General features: G+C 34.3%; 1 protein-coding gene across 1 annotated transcript in view; it reads right to left on the bottom strand.

Annotated features, from left to right (window-relative positions):
- The window catches only part of TINAG (tubulointerstitial nephritis antigen), a 92411-nt gene that overhangs the window by 13698 nt on the left and 64775 nt on the right, over positions 1-13938 (bottom strand). Inside the window, exon 10 of the mRNA XM_038554350.1 lies at positions 2719-2764. Within this exon, the coding sequence (XP_038410278.1) occupies positions 2719-2764 (46 nt within the window). The remainder of the gene's footprint in view (positions 1-2718; positions 2765-13938) is intronic.

Below are 13938 nucleotides of genomic sequence, written 5' to 3'. Positions count from 1 at the left end.
AAACTAATCTCCTGACACACAAAAAGTGTATATGATAATAGAGATAGAGCATATTTGTTTTCCTTTCTGACAGAAATATTTTATCTTCACATTCAATAAGAATTAGATCTGTAGCCATTTGTCTAGTTAATTGATCGGATCCAAAAGGATAATAAAACTTCTCTTATCTCCCCAAGAGGGTCAAAGAGTCAGGGCCAGACAAGGTCCTAAATTAAGCCCATGGTGCCAGGAGTATTGGAACATTATCTCCTTTGGTATTTATATGTTAGAAAGGACGAAGTTCAGCGTTTGAAGACATTATCTGTGTCATTATCTGAAGGCATTATCTGGCCCTTGGAAAGACATATTTATATTACTAAGCATAAGGATAAGAACACAAGATCCTTTCCACCCCATCTTAATGGAATATTTGTTTTTCTCCTTGAAGGAGGTTTTTTGTCATATACATATATGACATAGATAAATACACACACATATATACATATACATAAAACAATGGAGAAAGTTGGTTGTTCTCTGTGCCTAATTTATGAGGTATCATAAGGTGCTACCTGTATGGAAAAAGATTGTTGCCTCTTATCACTGCAAGACTAAAGTGTGAGGACCCATGCGGTGACATCTGGCTCTTGATCTGGATGTGACCAACAGTTAAGTACTCTTCTTCTGACCCACGTCCTTAATTCAAGTGGGATAACATCAGACCCTCCATAATTCTTGGCAGTACAGTAGTATATATATAAGGACTTCATATTTTAATTAAACCAAATATTAATTTTATGTAAAATGAAAACTATTTTAATGACTTGACTAATTTTTTCCTGAATGCACAGATTAATGTTATTCATTCACTCATTCGAAAGTATTGTGCATATTCCCAATATATGGCAGTCCTTCTGCTTTGTCCTTTGAATACTGTGACAATTAATGTAGATATGATACTGGCCCAAGATGAAGATACAGTTAACTAGAGAAAAAAAAAAACAAAAACGGCCAAAATGTGCAACTTAATAAAATATGATAATTTTTCATCTAATTCTTATTCTTACCGCTGACATTAAACAATTTATCTAAAAGAGTCATAGCAGAAATAAATCCTACCTGTATGCCCATGACATACAGTTTTCTCTGATATTTTTGACAAGTAGTAAGTTCAAAATTGATAGTAATTGCAACAAAATAATTTAAAAGGATAGTATGCATATATATGTTGAATATATGAGAGTGAGTCAGTATATGTGTGGGTGTACATGTGTGTATAACATCCATGAGGCTTTAGGGTGGAAATAATGAAGTCAAAAGTGAGAGGGTCACAGAAAGTTTTCTTGTGCACTTTCATTCATATTCACTCCACAAATAGCTATGAGGCACTACATGTCAAAAACAGTTTAAGTTCAATACATTAATCAAAGACTTTGTTTTAAATAAAACTTTGTTTTGCCTCTAAATATTATATTATTATGATATTGAATAACTGTTTAAACTCATCTAGTAGAAATTCCATACAGAAACTTAACTGTAGGTACTCAAGCAACATATCCTCTTCCACAAATTATGAATTTTAACTATTGAGCATTAATGTTAAATTATTGGCTACTGCAAGGTTCATTCTAATGAAGATAATGATTTTAAGAGAGCTCAGTCTAAATACAAAGAAGCATCATTCTACTTAAAAGCAAAATATTTCCGTGTATCAACAAGATAGATACAAGGGGTGACCACGTACTTGGCTGATTGATTTTTGTGAGTGCCTCGTGAAGAAATCTAATTAACAAGAGTCACCCTTTTGAGTATCACTCCTAATATTTAATGTTTTATAAGTTTTAATATGCCTTCTACTACATATATTCAAATTCAGATTTCATAATGAATACATTACTTATTCATTTATTTCTGTGTTTTTGCAGAAATTAAAATTAAAATATACATAATATAAGGACCTGGAACAATTAGCCAAAGTTCATTGTAATTAACAATATTTGAAGTGCTATGTTCCAATCTTCTATAAATTGTTCTTTAACTTTCTCTAATTTTTTAGACTAGACATTGTTTCTTTCTCAGTGGAGAAACATATATATGCCATAATTAGCAAAATCAAAAATAAAACACTTTACCATGAGGAAATACATTCATATATTTACATATATGTTTATTATATATGATATCAATATGTGTAATTGATTATAACATTATAAAGTCATCATCCATAGTAAAAAAAAAATGTAAAAACACAAAATTGACATATGAGAGAAGTCTAACCATTAATATAGCTGATAACAAATGTTTTCCTATTGATTTTCACTTAAAAAAAAATACCAATTCTGGGGGACCTGGGTGGATTAGTGGCTGAGCATCTGCCTTTGGCTCCGGTCGTGATCCCAGGGTCCTGAGATCGAGTCCCGCATCTGGTTCCCCACAGGAAGCCTGTTTTCCCTCTGCCTGTGTCTCTGCCTCTCTCTCTGTGTTCTCATGAATAAATAAATAAAATATTTTTAAAAAATACCAGTTCTTTATTTATAATTTGAAATAAGAGGAAAGAGAAAAACTATTACTATAATATAAATGATCATAAAATTTTTCTGCTGAAGAAAATACTATTATTACAAACAATATTACAGTGACTTAGGATAGGACTAAATAACACAAACCAGTAAGTAGAGACCCAGATGATTCTAAAATACTCATTTCACGGTAGAAAGTCAATTGGAAAGACTTACATACCCAGAATTTTTCTTTCTGTCCTTGTGCTCCTTTCAGTGTACCCCATCTACAAATAATAATAAAAAATACTGGCATGATTAAAAATGTTTGATTTGCCTCTTGATAAAATATAAATTACTGTCAGATTTTGATCTTTTTTATTTTCCTTATGGCTTCAACCTGGTTTACTATGGAATTGTCATCAAGGCCTTACAAAAATGTGCTTGTGCAGTTTTCTTTTTGACCATAACATTATTTACTTGCTCAGAATATACTTATTTATGCCCAAATGGCTTAAAACAAAATTCATTTATTGAAGAAAATAAATTCTAGGACAACTAGGGTATGGAGGTTTTGAAGTATTTAAAGATGCCTCCCTTCTTTATATGTATCCCTCTGAAACTCTACCCTAAGTGGCATAAACTAAAAGTCTCAGTATAAGACTATACTGATAACCATAGTATAAATATAGATAACTATTGTAGATAAAAGAATTTATGTGAAAATATGTATATGTGTATATTATTTCATAAAATGGCTATGTGCCTAATGTGGGATTTCAATTTACACATGTATATATGGAAATCAAATCTTTTACTCCTAGAACTGGTCCACTTTCAATGTAGCATGTAACAATCCATAAAGTATCCAAACTTGTAATAGCTCACATTTACTCTTGACTAAATCTAATAAGGGAGATGTTAGTAAACATGTTCTACTTATTAATAGAATAACAGGACTTGTCTAAGAACATAGAATGGGAGATGTTGAATCTGGACTCCAAATCCTATGTTTTTCTTCATCTTATATTTCTCTCTTATAAATATCCAGTCCTCAACTGCAGTGTGTTCTGAACAGCAACAGTTTTATGTGGAGAAAGCCTATGATGTACTACCACTTTTGTGTGATGTGATGGACTATGAGAATACAATACTGCCCACATAGTGCCCCACAAATCCATCCCAACAATCTCAAATCTCAACATCAGAACTTCGTAGAGCAAATCCCCATATCCCTTTGTATAATAAACATTCCTGGGGGGAAAAAACATTCCTGGAAGAAATACAAATTTATTAAAATATTTTAAATATGTCCATTTGCTAGAAAGTTGTTCTTAGTAGGGGACAGAATAAAATGATGGTACCATAGCACAGAAGTATTGTCTAAAGAAGGCAGGTTTACAGTAAAGATCTTGGGGGGCATTCAAGAAAATACATTAATGCATATAGATCTTTGAGCACAAAAGAGAGGGAAGAAAAAATGATGTGGAAGATGGGATAACACTGATAAAACTTTCTCTTTTTCCCAGAATTGACTAAGGAGTCATGGTTCCCATCTGTCTCAGTTTTCTGCTACACATAGGAATAGTAGACTGGAATACTTTAAGGTTTCAGATATGCTGGACAGTTTAATCTGTAAGTTCAAGATGGTGTGATTTTGAAAACCACTATGCAGTTTTATAATTATATTTACATCCTTGTAACTTTTCTACCAAAAGCTATTATCACCGTGGGAAAAAAATTACCACTCACAATAAGTGCCCCCAAATCTCCAAAGGTTATTATGCGCTTCAAGCAGTAGGTCATATCTGAAACTGCATTGCTCATTTTCTACTCATTTATCATAACTATCATAACAATTTCAAACAGTCTTTACCTCAATCAAACTCCATTCAGGTGGTCTGGCTACTAGTTACTTTAGCTATTTACATAAAATACAAGAGTAAATCAGAAATATCTAAGGAACCGTTCAACTCCAAAATAAAACAGGCAGGAGAGGAATCCCGTATCTGAGATTTCACCAAATACATGAGAAGTTCAGGGCAGTTTTGCTTGATGCACTAATGAGCCTCCTAAGAAAGAAAGCCTAATCAAAAAAGAGGTATCCAGACAGGATAAGCTTGATCTAGTAACTAAGTTGCAATCAAAAGGGAGGAGGAGTAACTGAGACAATAATTCTCTGTTGCTCACATCTATCCACACTGGACTCAGCTAAGTTTCAAGCTGGGGAAAGGGTCAGACTTGTCATAAAAACTGACTATTTCACTAAAAACTATATAGTATATAAAACCCCACGAATGACACCCAAATAGAAGATGATACCAAAAATAGATAAAAGTTCCTTTCCCCTTTGTAAGATCTAACTTCTTGGGTTCCAATGCATCAAAGATGCTGCATGGGAAGAAAAAGGAGTATTCAACAGAGAGAACAGAAAATACATGCAAGAAAAATATACCAGGATCTGAATATTGCATTTAGTATTAAGTCCTTTTCAGATAACCCTAGGCATTCTCAGAAATACTAAGACACCGTTTGAAGATACACAATTGCATATGGGGTTCAGATTTAGCAAAATAAAAACTACACGTAATTCCATTACCAACAGATAAGAAACTAAATTTAAGGAAGCAGAATATTTTTTTCACAAAGGTGAAGAGACTTCAGAATGTAGTCATTTGTCTTATTCCACTATTACCAGTTAAATTAAAAGTGAAATAAACTAATTTGGAGACATATAAGAAATACAAACTATTATTTTTACCACTGTTCAATCGCCTATTTTTTCATATGTCCTATACATTTTGTTAAGATTATCTAAATAATATTTTCAATATAATATATAATAGATATATTAGACATATATATAATAACAATAATTCTTATTTTGTAAGTCTATTAACTTTTTGGAGTTGCTATAAGTTCCAGGAAACACGACTGTTCATTATAACTTAAAGTTGCCTTCATTAAAAGACATTTCTAACCCAGAGAAAATGCCAGTATTCAGATTATTACAGATATTCTCAAAATAGACAGAAAAACAAATCAAGTTTTCAAAATAGAGGTGAGAGTAGAAGAAGAAAGGAAGGCCACTGAGGTTGATAGTCTTAGAGACTAGGATGCTTGTGAAAGAAAATTATAAACAAAGGATACTAACTTTGCTTAAAAAAATTCAGATAAAAAGAATATTACACCTCACCATGGAAGCTATTGTGCAGTTCCCTATGTTACAGCCTCTATGTCAGATGACAGCTAAGGTCCATCTATCACAGGATCTAACATTTATACAGCAAATTTCAGTTATCTTTTCTCACCTGTATCATTTTTAGACAGTTTCTAAGAGGGTAATCAGCACATAGAGTCATGATGGAGTATTGAAAAGAAATATAACTGTGGGTTGTTTTTTAAATATCCAATGCTTTCTGAAATACTGGGAAAAATCACTTTGCCCTAAGTGATTTCCCACTGGTATCATGGCAAATTCACATAACTAAAACCTTTATCCAAACAAAAACAAAGGTTAACTGGTACAAAACAAGAAGGCTATTTATATTGCTCATTTATAGGCAAGAGTTCCTCTTTTCTTGAACTATGAAGGGCATTTTCATATATATATGAATACAAGAAAGATGAATAATATATATTCAGGAATATATATAGATACCTGAATCGTGGTACTGGACTTTGACTTGTCCTTATACCAATAGGCTGAATATTCTAGAAACAGGTATATATTTTTACAAATGTCCTCTTGTAAGTCAATGGCTGTCTTTGGGGACATAAGGATCTTTATTACATTCATATATACTCTAAACACAACTATCTACATTCCTCTTTCCCTCATTTATACATCTTAATTTTAAGGACTAGTCATAAACATTTTTTCGATAGACCAGGACCATAACCATACTCTGTTGAGATTGTTTCCTTAACTCTGCTAATTTGAAATAAGTTATACAATCGGGTCACAAGTTTGAAAAATCTTGATAGTGGCTTTTCTCACTTCAAGAAATTCTACATGTGAACTATACTGTTCTTTTGAGTTTTTTGTACTTACTTCATTAAGTTAAATTGTTTCAATTATTTAAGACCCAGTAATACTTCTTTTCTCTCAAAATTCAGTGACACGCAGGAAAATGCTTGTATTGAAAAAATCTGGGAGGGTAGCCCGGGTGGCTCAGCGGTTTAGCGCTGCCTTTGGCCCAGGGCATGATCCTGGAGACCCAGGATCCAGTCCCATGTCGGGCTCCCTGCATGAAGCCTGCTTCTCCCTCTGCCTGTGTCTCTGCCTCCCACCCCCCTCTCTCTCTCTGTCTCTCATGAATAAATAAATAAAATCTTAAAAAAGAGAAAGAAAAAGAAAAAATCTGGGCAGCTATCATATCACATTCCCTGGGGATGCCTGAGAGCTGACAGTTCCATAGTCTGAGTCTAGGGAATCTCCCATTTCAAGCTTGTGATCCTTTAAGCTCTTCCTTCTGTATTGGTTTTATTTGCCCACTTTTAGGTAGTTCTGGAAAAACTATTCTTCTGCATAATATCAAGAGTATTTCTGGAGAGACTATAAATTCTGAAGAATAAAGCATTAAAACCCATTAAAGGATGATGTAAGATTTTATATTAAGATTTTGTATTGCTAAGGTTACAAATATCTTTATGCATGTTCTCTTTAAAAAGGATACTGTTTTCAGATAACTGTTCTAATCAATACTAGAATTCTGAAAAGCATAGTTTAAGCTATGTCTAGATATCAAGATTATTGGAAATGAGTAATTACTTTGCATAGGATTTTTTTTTAATTTTATTTATTTATTCCTGAGACACAGAGAGAGGCAGAAACATAAGCAAAGGGAGAAGCAAGATCCATGCAGAGAGCCCAATGCGGGACTCCATCCCCAGACTCCAGGATCACGCCCTGGGCCAAACGCAGGCGCCAAACCGCTGAGCCACCCAGGTGCCCCATACATAGGATTTTAAATCATAGTGTCACTCTTGTTGTTTCTCCTTGGTTTCAGTTTATTTTGTCCTTGAGGAGCATATATTCAGTGGTGGTCACATTAAATATGGCAAATAAGAGAGAACTGGAGATATGACTTTCTTAAGGTAATATTTATATTCCCATAAATATCTCCTTCAAAAAAAAAAAAGCAGAGAATCTCTGTGTACTTCATCAACTTATTTCTGCCTTTATTCAGAAAACTGTTGTTTAGTATAAAGAAGATATATTTTTTGCCCTCAAGAAGCTGACAGTCTAATGAGTTATTAAATTGTTTTTTAATTATTTAAGATCCATTAATACTTGTTTTCTCTCAAAATTTAGTGTTACCTGGGAAAATGCTGGTATTGAAAAATCTGGACAGCCATTGTACCACATTCCCTGAGGCTGCCTGAGAACTGACAGTTCCCTATAGTGAGTGAGAAATATAACTAATGGGAGTGAAATGAAAAATGAACAAGTATAAAAATAATTTGAATCCCCCAAAATAATTTGAATCCCTAATTGCTACCTTCGTAAAAGCATGTTTTAAAATTTTCTATGGCTCAGAGACAAAGAAATTACTGTCTACTGAGGGCAAAGATGACTTCCTTCACAGAACTGAGTAGAAATTCTTCAGGTACAAATGAAGTGTAAGTACAATAACTAAGCACAAATTCGTAAGAGAGCCAATAAAACTTTATCTTAGCCTAGTCAAAGAGGAGCTCTTGGTCCTCTGAGGCTGGAGAACAGTGAAAAAAACAGCAGGAAATCAAGTTTGAAAAGCATATTTGGCTCAAGCCAAAAAGAGCATCCATAGCCACTAGCCTTGGCACTTACAAAGTTGATGGTAAAGAGTCATTCAAATATGGCAATGATGTGATCTAGATAGCCTTTCAGAGAGATAACTCTGATGCTGGGGTGGGGGAGAGATTCCAGGGGAAGGAAATTGAAAGCATAAGGTGAATGTTGGTCCTTAAAGCAAGAAATAATGAAATTCTGAAAAATAATCTAAGATCCATAAATGAAATCTTGTTTATTCTTTTAACACTTTTATTCCAGTACCTAGAATAGTCACTAAGACATTCATAGTCAACCCTAAATATATATTTGTTGAGAAGTGAATTGAAATACACTGGCAGTAAGTGAATTGAATAAACAGGAGGACACAGATTTGAGAGCTATTTTGGAGGTAAACTTAATGGAGAGTATTATGTTAAGCAAAGTCAGTCAGTCAGAGAAAGACAAATACCATATGATTTTACTCATGTGTAGAATTTAAGAAACAAAACAAATGATCAAAGGGGGAAAAAGAGAGGGAAACCAAAAAACACTCTTAACTATGAAGAACAAACTAATGGTCACCAGAGGGGAGGAGGGTGAGGGAATGGGTGAAACAGGGGGATGAAGGACTGTACTTGTTGCTGATGAGCACCAGATGATCTATGGAAGTGCTGAATCATTAAATTGTACACCTGAAACTAATATTACACTGTATGTTAACTAACTGGAATTTAAATAAAAACTTTTTAACAAGTGATGGAATTTGTTGGCCAAATGGAAAGGGAGAAGAAAGAGTGAAGGTTAACCCTAGGATTTTAAGGATGAACGAATAGGAGCCCCCAAAGTGGTGTTACTTAGAGTGCACTTAATATTACACAGAGATATGCTCCCCAAAATCAGGTTGATGTGTCATTGCCTGAGACTGTAATTACAGAGTGGCTTCATCTGCTTTTGAGTTCTCCCTACTGATAATGGTTCTGCATATTAGCCTTTAAATTCAATACTTTTTAGGGTTTTTGACAGGTAAAATACTGTAAGAACCAAAGAAAACTGATTATTAAGAGAAATTGTAAAAGAGTTTTTCTGTAGATTGAGGGATTCCTCTGTGATGAGAATAATTATTTCCTAACTCAGATGTCAAGATCACATTTGCTTAAGAATCAAGTTCTTTAAAACAGATTCATCTAAGAACCTGGAGTTACAAGGAGAAAAAAAAAAGTTTTATATTATATTGATGGTAGGTGTAATATACTGTAGCAGAATCATCTAGACCACAACGATTCAATGTATCTGACAATTTACTACTTCTGGGATCCCAGTGTGTGCCCAATAGACTAACAATAGGAATTCAAACACATGTTTTCTGAGCAGACAGATTTGGTATTAGTGAATATAGATCCACACAGATAAAAAATAAAGTTTCTCAACAGTGGGCATGTAAAGAAATCTTATGCAGTACAGCTACTAGAACAGGAAATTTAGGAGGAAAGGAGAGAACAAATATATAAGAGAGCCTGATATGGAACTCCAACCCTTCTTATTAAGGAAATTAAAGTCAGATAGGATACAAGTATAAAGGAACCACCAGATGAGCCTCAAGCCAATAACAATGATATGACTACTCTGGATATAGGATTTTGCTTTTAAAAGTGAGATTACAGATAGAGAGGCTCTCAGCTCCCTTCACACAAAGATTTGAAAGATTAGTGCAGCAAGAATGAGGCAAAGATAAGCAGGCTTTTGTTGCCTTATGAATGTTCTCTCAGAGACACTCAGAAACTTCATTGAAAAAATGCTCAGCCCAGGCCTAGTGAGTATGGCAGGGCTGAATAGGATAGAGAGCTGTAGAAGGTGCTAATTAATGCTAGACCAAAGATGAAAGAAAATAGACTGCAGGGGAAAGCAAAATAAAATGAGGGCATTCCCCATCTTCCTTCATTTCCTACTGAAGCAAAATGTAAATCAAGCCAGGGTTTATCCAATCTAAGATCAGGCACTTTGATTGCTACGTTCTGTCTTGGGGCTATCAATTTTGTCATACTTTGGAGAAGTAATGGAGATCTGTGAAAGATCAATTTTTAGTATGAAAATATCAGAGACAACTGTATGCTCCTAATATTAATTAATCATCCAATCAACACTACTTACTGAGTTGCTTATATATTGCTTATCCTATACTATCCTACTATTTCAGGAAGCAAAAATATTGTAAGCATAATGCCACAAGTAATTTGACCTATAAAAATGAGTAGGGAAGAAAATGATAACAAAGTTGTGCACAAGTACATTCTGGTCAGAATGTTTCTGCTGTAGAACAGAGAAGGAACCTTCTGCATTTGTTGTATTAATGGAATATATGTTGAGATGTTCACAATCATGTGACATGTACTTGGGAGAAGGAGTACAGGATCAAAAGTTTCCATCATCACCAATGACAAGTAACTAGGGTGGTATCTTACGAAGACATACTGTGAGGAAAGACTGTAGTCCTTTGACATTAGGAGTAGAAATTACTTATCTTCTCATAAAATCTCAGCACTCGAAGGAGCCTCAGAAATTACAGTATACTCCAGGTTATGGCTTACAGGCTAAATCTGGCCCACTGTCAGTTTTCACAAATCAAGTTTTATGGAAAAAATAAAACTTATTTATTTAAATATTATCTCAGTCAGCTAATGGCAGAGCTGACTTGTCAAGACCATGTGGCACAAAGACTTAATCTGACTCCATTCCAATTCCTGTGCTTCATAGATAAAGCAACTAAGGCCCAAAGAGGTTAAGTAACGCTTCAAAATTACATGGTAAGTGGCTAAACTGGTATTCACATCTAAGGCACAATTAATAGCACAAGAAATGAAAAGTAGGACTACCAGAAAACAGAACTGTGTGGAATCATTTATGGTTGAGATAATGGAAGGCATTACAGGCCTTGAGTAATTTGTAGAAGCTGTCTAGAAGAAATGAGGGCATACCTGAAGGAAGGATATTCAATGCCAAGAATTACTCTGTGTGCAGTCATAGGGAAACCAAGAAAGTTTTAGGAGGAGGATTGTAGACAGCCATAAAAAGATAGAGCTGGTGATGGTGAGCAAAGACTGAAATGAAAAAGAAGGGGGGTGGAGGCAGGAAGAACAGTTTGGTCATTAATTCCAACCAAGGGTACATTAATCACACCCAACCATCTCACTTATATCCAGAAATTTAATGAATACAATCATTACAATGATGGGGATGTAAAAGAATATTTAATGTATTTATTTATCAAAATAAATCAAAGTTATCACTTAATATCACAAGTAGTACTCATTCATCACCTGCAAACTTTATATTTCTGCAACCTTTTTCCTTTTTATTGTAATATAGACTTGGCCTGACTTTCTCTTTAGTCTTAATAAAGTAGTTAGTAATGTCCTCCAAGTTTCTGCTCAGAGAAGACATCGTAAATTGCCATAGCAGCACATGCCTTTTAACAAAATCTCCCACTTCATTCATTCATCAGAATATCGTATTCTTGGAGCACGGGATAGAATTCTGATTCTAGATTCTGGAAAGGTAAGCTTATAACATATGCCTTCTAAAAATGTACAGTGAGAACCGTGAAAGCACTCTCTTTAAAAAACAAAACAAAGCAAAACAAAACAAAACAAAAAAACAGCCAATTCATACTCCAGCTGAAAGAAAGAAGTCAGAAGCTGCTATACTTTCTACTCCTGACGTCCCCTCCCCCCACCACAGCTTTGGAAATTCACAAACATTTACTTTACCTCCATGTAAATTCTATCATATTTGGAATTTTGAAGGCAACACCTATCACAGAAGGCATTAGTTAATAGAAAAAGATCACAAAAAAATAATTTAAGCTAAATTTAGATCGCACTCTACCAGGATCTAATGAAATCCCATCATCACACGGGCCTCCCAAATCTGAACAATCTGCAGACATTAACACTCATTCAACAAGAAGGTAAAGTGTACTTTCCCAATTGCTTAAAGCCTTTCTCAGCCTTGGCATAACCCATTGCTCCTGTTCTTTATGAATTTCAGAAATCGTCTATAATCATCTTTCTCAACTGAAACATTTGTTCATGTACCACATCTTTCCCTGATGTTTACCAACTAGGAAATTGTTATTTCCAACCATGCTGATTTTACACAATCCAGTACAGCTTCCTTGGTACCAGTAGAATCATAGTATTCAAGGCTATGAAACTTTTAGCACATTTACCGAAGAAATTATTCATTTTCTCTTACAGTCACATTTCTCTTTCCTGTCACATTGTTATTCATCTACTTGTGTTTCCAGAGTAAGTGGGATCAAAAAAAATTTTTAATAATAATAAATTGCAATAATACATATAAAGTTGTATATCATAGGTAAGTACTCATTGATGCCATCAGTTCCAAATTATAGTTTCTACAAATAATTCTGAAAATAGGTTCAGAGGAATGAAGAAAAGTTAAGGGAAGTATGAACTTTTAAAAATCAAATGAAGTGCAAAGGGAATAGCCTACTAGGTGGAAGGCACACTGTCTCATTTAATCCTCACAATGAGACCGTGAGCATTAAATTATTATCCAATATAGTAGATGAGAGAAATGGAGATAGATTAAATAACTTGCCTAAGATCACCCAAGGAAAGGGGTCAAACTAGCATTTGAACCTAAACTTGACTCGAAAACCCAGTTCTTTATACCCTACAGCATTGCCTCCATAACCTATTCTGAGGCAATAAAGACCTTAGAGACCTTTATGAGTGTGTGTGTTGGCTGTGTATGTGCGTGTATGTATGTACACCTATACATTGTTTTATAAGTCACATTCTTATGAATGTCAAGAGAGCTTTCTAAGAAGTCTTTTTAAAACGATGCTTCTACAATGCCTGCTTCTAAATAAAAATGAAGCTTTTGGGGGGCTATTGTTTTGTTTTGTAAAAGGTCAGTGTGTAGTAACAGCCGTTATAGAGTAGAATGGACCTAGTCAGTGTTTGAGATGATGAATCAATGAGACACCAATGTCAAACAGGAGAAAACAAATGGAGCACGAACTGTTCTGTCAATTTGATTCAGTGCTGACAGACAAAGGCAACATGATTCAATCAACTCTGAAAATAGAAGAAAAATAAGACTCATTTATCAGTTGTACTGTCACCAGGTCCCTCTCCACTGCCACTCTTCTGTTACTGAGTTCAACTCAAAGAATCTCAAGAATCTGCAGAATTTCCCAGTGGCTTTCTTGAATGATTGATTGATAGCTTTCTATGCCTGCATCAAATTAGTAGGTCTGATTTTATTTTACTTATTTAAGATCTTCACATTATTAATCTCATCATCCTCAGCATCTAGCCAGGTGTTTAGTAAATAATCATTGCACAATAAAATTTCTTTAAATTTTCAGTTGAGAATCAATGTGGGGAGGGATCTACCTGAACTAAATAATAGCACTGTTTTACAAAGAAGTTAAAATATTTTGGGAAGTCATTCAATTTTAACAGCCAAAGGACTCTTTTAGCCTTTATATAGTCTTAATTAATTAGGTTCGCTTTCATCAAGTTTAATACACACACAATAGAAAAAATATGTGAATGCTGAGTAAACTCACATAGGAGAAGTCAAATCTGGCAGGACTTAAGATGGATATAAAAATATTGTGGTGTAATTTGCACCTACAATTATAACCACAGATACATATGCAAAGCTTTAGCAAGA

The sequence above is a fragment of the Canis lupus genome, chromosome 12 (assembly GCF_011100685.1).
Source record: "Canis lupus familiaris isolate Mischka breed German Shepherd chromosome 12, alternate assembly UU_Cfam_GSD_1.0, whole genome shotgun sequence".
Lineage (NCBI taxonomy): Eukaryota > Metazoa > Chordata > Mammalia > Carnivora > Canidae > Canis > Canis lupus.
The sequence above is the reverse complement of the archived record's forward strand: the minus strand, read 5'-3'. Positions and strand labels throughout refer to the sequence as shown.